Source organism: Gossypium arboreum, chromosome 1, assembly GCF_025698485.1.
Source record: "Gossypium arboreum isolate Shixiya-1 chromosome 1, ASM2569848v2, whole genome shotgun sequence".
Taxonomy (NCBI): domain Eukaryota; kingdom Viridiplantae; phylum Streptophyta; class Magnoliopsida; order Malvales; family Malvaceae; genus Gossypium; species Gossypium arboreum.
The window spans coordinates 121,026,592-121,035,160 of NC_069070.1; the positions used below are offsets into that span (position 1 = coordinate 121,026,592).

The window sequence follows — 8,569 nt, forward strand, 5'->3', positions numbered from 1 at the left end:
CAAATAATAGGATTTGTTAACTCAACTCAAAATTTTTTGACTCAATTCGACTTGATTTGAAAATTTTTCAAATTGAGTTCGGTTACTAAAATAATATTCATTTAAATTATATTATAAATATATTTAAATTAAAAATATAAAAATATAAAAATATATATTATAATCGATTTAGATTAGATTAATTTAAATTATATTATAAATATATTTAAATTAAATAAATAATATATATTAAATTTGGTTAAATTGATTAAATAGGTTAAATATATTTTATTAATCAAAAGTCGATCGATTTAATTATTTAAAAAATCAATTTAATCAAAATAATAAACTTAAATGAAACCTTAAATATATTAATTAATTCGATTTACATCGAGTTTTGCTAATTCCTGCCTAAATTAATCGGCCTTCCAAAGTTTGGACCAATCTTCTGCTAAATTAAAGCCCAATTCATAATTTCAACAATGGGCCTTAAAAACCTAGGAGATAGTTTCCTATTCACGAAGGATTTTCTATTTCGAAAGTGGAGAACTGAAACTCTGATCGATCAACGAGTTTAGGGTTTTAGCTTCGCAAAGCTTCTTCTTCTGTCTCATCTCGCTTATACCTTGGAACACTAAAGCAAAAAACAAGCGAATATGGAAGCTGGAGATGGAGGCGCTGACCGAGTCGTTGACTCAAAGGATTTACAACAACAAAGCAAAGCCTTCGATAAACTCACTGACCGTGTCGAAGATCGACAGCTTGATTCTTCTCGTGCCCAATCGGTACTCTTTCTGTATAAATTCATGGTTTTTTGGGTATAATTTTTATTTTATTTTATTGTTTCTTATGAGTTTTGCTTTCGACCGTGTCAGGCCATGGCATCGATTGCAGCCTCAGCTGAAGCAGAAAAGAATGCTATGAGATTGAGGTTTGATTTTTTTTTTTTGGTTTTGTTTTATGAATTTCTTTTTCTGTTGTTTTCTTGCGAGAAAATAATCGATTTTTGACTGAAAATTGGCTTTGAATCTTTGACTATTCAATTTGAATTTTAGTCCAATTAGGTTCATTTTGAGATTTTGTTAAGGCAGAGAAGAAGATTGTTTTGTGTTTGCATTGGAATATATTGAATTTTACTTTGCCATCTTGTTTAATAATTAACAATAAGTTGGCTGCAATGTTAAGCCACATTGCACTCTCAAGGAGATGCAAGTTCGAACACGACATTATTGGAAGAGGCAGCCATGAACCCTAAACATTGACCATAAAATGGACATAAACGATGTCAAAAGAAAATTATTAGGTTTTTCTAGATTGATTGCCACATTGATATTCTTATTGTTGAGGCTTGAGTATATGCATTACCCAATAAGCAACATCGTTAGCCTGCTAAAAGCTATGTTGCTCAGGTTCTTCATCTGGCCCATATTCGGATATGGGTACCTTCATATAAGTTTATAACCCTTCAAGGACCTTCCAAATACATGGAAAAACTTAAATGTTATAACATATTCGTATTGGATGTATACTTATCCTACACAAACCCGAGACCAAATAACATAGATTGAAAGCTTGCCATCTATTATACTACTAGTTTGACATTAAATTGAATGCTAATGAGATCGATATCCTGTAATTTTAATCAGTGTCAATGTATAATAGTCTTTGATTTCAGTTTGCAATACAAGGTTTCTTTTTTTGACATCATAATCCTTATGTTCTTTCTTTGCCAATATTATTATGGAATCCCGAAATCCCCATTGTTAGATCATAGCTTGTAGACCTTTCGAAACTAAAGATTCAATGTTGTAGTTTTTGACTGCTCCGTAATTACTCAAATTGGTCATCCATGGTTTATCCTTAACCTCAAGTACATTTTTGTTTCCATACAGAGAGAAAGAATTAGCTGCTGTTAAAATCAACGCGGCTGAAGTTGACATCATTGCAAACGAATTAGAGGTTGGATTCTTATTTGTTTATTTGTTCTTCTCATCGATGTAATGTGCCAAAGGTTCTAATATCTTTTCTTTTCTTTTTTTTTTTTTAAATCTTTTTCACTGGAAAAATTAGTTGGACAAAAAGGTGGCTGAGAGAACACTCCGTGAGCACAAGGGCGATGCCATTGCTGCCATTCGATCATTGCTTCACTAGACCGAGCCGGCGACAAATGATATCACTCTAAACTATTTAGAATCATTGAATTCGGTTTTAAAGGCGGTGGCAGTTATGCTTATTGGTTTCATTCAAAAGATGTAAAAGGCAGTTGTGGCCTTTGTAGATGTGTGAAATAATGCATAGCGGGGGAAAGAGTGGGAAAACCGCTTTTCTTTGTTTATATTTTCAATTTGGAATATGCATTAGATCCTAGTACTTTTCATATTCATATTTAAAAATGCTTGTTAAAGTCGCTAAAATTCTTTTGTAAAATTTTGGTTCATTACAACATTGTTTTTTCTGTTATATATGGTTAATAATTTTTTAATTTCAAAATGTCGGAGATAAAAATAAAAGGATTTAATTTTAAATATACAAAAAATAAACGTTGGAGAAAAAATGGGATAGACTAGTTCATCCGACTCGATCTAGTATTACATAACCGGTTAGACCCAATGGGTCTATCTGGCTGGGCCCCGACCCATAAAAAATTAAGCCATTTGCATCATTTGGGATGTGATTGAGCCGTGACAACAGTAAAATAGAATCAAACATTGTATCAAAAATTGAAAAAAATAAAAACTCAGCAACAATTATTAACATATAATTTGAGTTGTTAAAGCTCAAGTTTATCTCAAAATAGAATAATATTGTTTGAGTTTAAGTAAGCTCATTTTTAAATATTTATATGTTAATATTTGAGTTCAATTTAAACTTATTTAAATAAAATGTTACAAACTGTATTTATAAATTAAATGTAAGATTAGGCATCCAAACTGTTCAAATTGACTGTCTCAAGCTTACTAGAGCTTTAGCTTGGCTCAGGAATGAACAAATCAAACTTAGCCTTTTCTTTTTCTCATCAAATAATTAGTTAGCATAAGCACCTCATTTAACCTTAGTTATCCAACATTTAAGATTTTGAAAAAGGTTAATGTAATTTTTTGTCCTAAACTTAACAACTAGATTCATTTTCGTACTTTTACATTTTTTTTTATCCACTTTAGTAACTAGTTGCTAAATTTAGGTATCAAAGTGAACAGAAAAAATATAAATATCAAAATGGATCTAATTACCAAGTTTAAGGGCGAAAAATTACATTAACCCTTTGGTAAAAAAATTATTTCAACTGCCTACACTGTAATATTTAATAATTCAGAAGGGAGGATTCCTAATTCCTCATACAATGCATATTTCTTTTGCACATACAAAACCTGACAGGCATCTCTTATTTTTCCATGAAACTGATACAATTTTGGTTTAAAAAAATGATATTCATCTCGTAATCTTTGAATACAACACCAATTAGCATTACAAACACTAATGGAAGAACAAAACAACCAATAACCCCCCTCCCTCCAAAATGCAGATACCAATGACTTTGAAAACAAGAATGCTCGAGTAAAAAAGAAAAGCAGGTCGTCGTTGCACGCACCTGCCGTGAATGGCTCTCTCTCACTTGGTGTAGAGAACATCCTCCCATGGGTGACGGTATAGTGGCTGCTTCAATCTCTTTTGGTCAAATGTGTGCCTGAGATATCGAACCATTAAATGTAAGAAGCTAGTAAATACATTACAAGTATTTAAGCAAATGCAATAAAACATTCCATCAATCAATGAACCTTTCACCATCATTGGACCATCTAAGTTCGTATCAGGTATCAGATATCACGCTTATATACAAAAACTCGAGTTATATATGGAAATTCCGAAGTGTAAGCAATCTTACCCAATCAAACCAATGGATCTTGCTAACACGAAGAGTCCATTAAGGTAGCCGATCTCAACTATCTCATCAATCTCTTGCTTGGAGAACATTCCACTGCCAGCAAGAAGATCCAAGAAAAGAGACCCAATGGCACCATCAACGTTGAGGACAAGGTTGTTAGCCTTGGAAAGCGTATATGTTTCAACTTGAATGGCATATTCCATGTACTTTACAGACGGGAAATGTGTGCGAGCAAACCGTTGGAGGAGCTCTACTCTCTTATCTCTGTTGTCCCCTCTCTTAATCCTTTTAACACGAAGCAAAGCAAGTATTTGCAACCATCAGACATGTAATAAGATCCATAAGAAATAATAAATTCATAAGGTATTTGTAACCATTAAAAACCATCTGTACCTGTGGCCAATTCCTGGCACCCGAATACCCTTCTTTTTCATGCCTTCAACAAATTCATAAGGTGTAAGGCCCTGTGAAAACACAGCATGGAAAAAAGCATCTTAGAATGTTAGCAGAAAACGGTTATAAAAAACCAAGTCATCCCAAACCTTTACAGGTAATCACCATTGAAACTTACCCGGTCATAAGCATCTTTAAAGTATCGAGCAGCATCATCAATGGCACCACCAAATCGAGGACCGATAGTCAGCAAACCTGAAACAAGGCTGGAAACTAGGTCCTTTCCAGCTCTTGCAGTCACTATGGTGTTGTGAGCACCAGAGACACATGGACCATGGTCGGCGCAGAGCATGATGCATATCTGAACAGATCATACTTATTAGTGAAAACAACACAGGAATTTGCTTTCTAAAGATGGAGATAGTCATAAAATGACACATAACCCTTAAGAAGTTAATCTAATTTCAGTAGCCTACCTCGATAAAATGAGTACAGTATCTGGGAAGGCTACGTTTGAACCACAAGAGAGAAATGACATCACCAACACCATAACCTCGCTCGACAATGGAAGACATGGGCACACCAGCATAGCATGGTTCCTCACCTGCAAATTAGGTTAGAAGAAAGAAATTAGTGCTGCTCATCTCAATGTATCAAACATCTCTTTCAATTTTCAACGTATATGGGTTACGGCAAGGTACCCCTGTCATCAGAGATGGTTGAAATAATGTGAGTTGGAGCACGAACTTTCCCGCTCTTAATTGCACTGTTAAGATCTTCTGGGATTTGTGGAGGCATAACTTCCTTCAAGGGTGTAATCTTCCCTTGTTCAACCTAAAGACACAAGTTGAGTACATGAATATAACTAAAGCATAGAACTGGTCAAACTTTGGACAAGATGGAAACATACCAGTTTGTCAAATGTTTCCTTGATCACAGCTTCAAAAGCTTCATATGAAGTGGGAACTATAGCTCCAGCATCCCTTAGTGCCTGATTCTTTCCCTGGGCAGACTCCATCTCACCACCACTCTTAGCTCCCTGAATGAGTAATAAGGTAAAGGTTATGTCTCACTAATTGCAGTAACACTGTAGTTGAATGAATTCCAGGAAGATTAAGTTTGTAGCTTACAGCATGACCAAACTGTACTTCTGACTTGAAGAGTCGTGCACAAGTTCCAGAGACCCAAGCAACCACTGGCTTGTTCACTTTTCCCTGTTTCAGGGCTTCAACCAAGGAATACTCATCTCGTCCACCAAGCTCTCCGAGCACAACCATCATCTTTACCTGAGGTGAATATGGAAAACAAATCAGAAACCCTCTTTTCCAATGCAGAAGATGTTTCAAAATCAATTATGAATTTTGAATTCTTAATCCTGTTAAAAGTTAAGATGGAGAATTGGGAGTGTAAGTTTCTCATTTTTCTAACCATGCGTTCTTTGCATGTGTAGCAACTAATAATAGACAGGAAACCACAAGGAATTGAATGAAAAAAATTATTTACCTGTGGAATATTGTTAAATCGCAAAATATGGTCAGATAAAGTGGAGCCAGGGAAGACATCTCCTCCAATTGCAATACCTACACAAGTTTTCAATTTGTACCCGAATTTAATATTTAATATAAATTTTCATTCAGTTTAGCAGGTATGAATATAGAGCAAAATGTTAAAGCTTATTTGTTACCTTCATAGATTCCATCTGTAACACGGGCAATTGTGTTGTACATTTCATTTGACATACCACCCTGCAATTATTTTATAAAAGAACATGTCACAACTGATGAAAGAGCATGGATTCACATTCTTGCCAAAGACATAAAGTAAATGTCAAATTGAGGATAGGAGATTGCCCCCACAAAGTGCAAAGTAGAATTTGCTTAAGCAGAAGAGAAAGAGGCATAATTGACAGACATGCGCACCCATACATAAAGAAAAAGTATCATTATCACGTACAGATTTGGAGACAAAGCCAACAGATCCTGGCCTGTACAGCTTGCATTGAACAATATTGTCAATTGTTCCAGCAGTGTCACCAATCTTAAAAGCTCCAGCCTGAATTCCTCCGACAGTAGCTGGGCCGATAACAACCTGCAAATTCATAAGTAATAAAATCAAATAAAGGTGAAAGAAGATCAAACAGTTAACTCTAAAACAGATACTTTGCTTATGCAAGAACCCAATATGACATGTATTTATTTGATGATCATAATCATTGCCTAGTTTGGTTTAAATCATCTTCCTCACCTTCTTGTTGGAACGTGCATATGCAATCAACTGCTTGGTGTCCAACATAGGAACACCTTCAGCAATTATAGCAACAACTCGAATGGTTGGCTGTTTCAGAGCAGCCATGGATGAAGCAGCAGCACTGCAAGTGAAATAAAATATAATAATTAACTTGTGCATTCAAGAACTCCTGCGCTAAGAAACAGCATAAAACATGAGGACTAACCTTCGGAATGATGCAAAGTTGATAAAAACATCAGCAGTTGGGTGTGCAGTACATGCTGCTTCAATGCTGCAAAACATATCAAATCAAAGGTCAGAGAACATAAAGCTTGGAGAAAGCAAGTAACCAACTAAACAATAGAGTAAGCTGTTCAGCATTGTCGTACTTTGTAAAGGATGTAAAAGCAAATGTACTTACTTAATGTGCTTTATTATGACACAACTAGATTATTAATTGGTAGGAACTAATTGATTACAACTTACAAGCACAATACACATTGGTTTCCATATTTGAGAAAAAGTTAACCGAATAACCAAAAAAAAATCCTTGTGCTCATGAAAAGCTAGACCAATCTATAGTATCATAGGCCAATTAATATATAATTTGTTAACAGTAAAAGAAGTGAATCTTCTCGAAGAAAATTTATAATATAACAGATGACCATCCTATAACAGCAGAATTTAAAATCTATAGAAGCAAGTGTATCTTTCCAATTTTACACAAGATTGGTCGTAGAAGCATCTTTTATGGAGATTTCTAAACTTAGCAGGCAGTGTGTAGGATAATAATGCATAAAGGTAACATGCCATAAAGTTCATTTACCATAAAGAACTTTGAAGACACTAATTAATAATCAAAGAAAAGTAAAGACTGATCTAAAAATAGAAACAGAATAGAAGAGCTTATTACGTAGAATGTACTGGGATCGCAATTTCCTCTTGACCAAAGAAGAGTTTCTGAAATCCCTCAGCACCGGGATTAATAATACCAGCAACAGATGGTGTTTCCCTCCCTACAAATTCAAAAAGAAAATTCAGTACTTATAAAGAATCAAGCAATAAACAACTTAATTCGAACAATTCCACTTAAGTTCTTAAAGAAAAATATGAACTGTAAACTTTGATCAACAAAAAAATGAAATCAGCAAGAGAACCGTACCGCAAAGGAAATCAAAATCAAGCATGCGTTGAATAGGAAGTTGTTTGTAGTTGTAGAATAACGCTTGAGTAGTCCGAGAAAATAACTGTCCAGTGGCCATGGCTTCGGCTCAAAGGGACCTGTTAAACAAAAACAGAATAACTCATTTGCATCGATTCAAGCAATTAAAAAACAATCCGGGTCCAAAATTACACCTAACTTGAACCTAAAACAAACCAGATCTCAACCGAAAAAAAAAAAGACGAGAGCAAAGGAAATCAAATCACCGCAATGCAGCTAAAAAACAGTAGTAATAATAAGAAGAAAACGCAAGATCTCTAGCGTTTACATAATTTAATTCTTCAGCCAAACAAACAAAAAAACAACAAATCAAAGTTTAAGAAACTTTCCATTAAAAGAATCGGGATCAAAAGGAAAAGAAGCACCAGGAAAGTAACGGACAATGGAATTGAGATAGAAAAAAAAGAAGCAGACCTGAGAGTAAATGTAATCCTTTTTACCTGAAGAGAGACAGTTGGAAGGAAATGGAGAGAAACGGAGAGAAAATTTATGATGGAAATGGGGATTGGTAGATACGGAATTTATATGAATAACAGAGAGGGAAATTTTTATTGAAAAAAAAAAAAGTAAGGTAGCTGCTAGTTAGAGAGAGGCCAGCTGAACTGACCATTGTAGGTCACGTGGCGTTTGGTAGTTAGCACACTGAACAACATTAATTTTCTTTTTCTATATATTTTGTTTTATTTTTCTATGATTTAATTTTTGGATTTTTTTTTTGTTTTTTAAGCTCTTAAATTTTGTAATATATACTTATATTTAAGGAAAAAAATAGGCATGGATCCAATCAAATTGAGAATAGGTAGTTAATTTTATAAGTGTATAAGTATTAAATTAAATAAAAAAATTATTATACATATTATGTTAAA

The 8,569-nt window shown here is 34.1% G+C and overlaps 2 protein-coding genes across 3 annotated transcripts; one reads left to right on the forward strand and one right to left on the reverse strand.

The window, feature by feature from the left end:
- Positions 1-462: 462 nt before the first annotated feature.
- Positions 463-2,393, forward strand: LOC108481994 (uncharacterized). The gene is made up of 4 exons (XM_017785100.2): positions 463-764; positions 855-910; positions 1,872-1,938; positions 2,050-2,393. The coding sequence occupies exons 1-4, from the start codon at positions 636-638 to the stop codon at positions 2,128-2,130; spliced, it is 333 nt and encodes a 110-aa protein (XP_017640589.1). The 5' UTR covers positions 463-635; the 3' UTR covers positions 2,131-2,393.
- An 860-nt stretch (positions 2,394-3,253) lies between these two features.
- On the reverse strand, positions 3,254-8,339 carry LOC108480138 (ATP-citrate synthase beta chain protein 2). 2 transcript variants are annotated; one of them, XM_017783021.2, is made up of 16 exons: positions 8,144-8,339; positions 7,644-7,762; positions 7,395-7,497; positions 6,708-6,773; positions 6,500-6,623; positions 6,209-6,343; positions 5,940-6,000; positions 5,759-5,835; positions 5,386-5,541; positions 5,166-5,294; positions 4,957-5,089; positions 4,732-4,859; positions 4,434-4,616; positions 4,256-4,326; positions 3,863-4,147; positions 3,254-3,664 (listed from the first exon to the last, which is right to left on the reverse strand). In XM_017783021.2, exons 2-16 carry the CDS (start codon positions 7,741-7,743, stop codon positions 3,589-3,591), a joined length of 1,827 nt encoding a protein of 608 aa, XP_017638510.1. In that variant the 5' UTR covers positions 7,744-7,762; positions 8,144-8,339; the 3' UTR covers positions 3,254-3,588. The 2 variants fall into 2 exon arrangements, with proteins under 2 accessions (XP_017638510.1, XP_017638511.1); XM_017783022.2 differs by having other exon boundaries at positions 8,118-8,223.
- Positions 8,340-8,569: the final 230 nt, after the last annotated feature.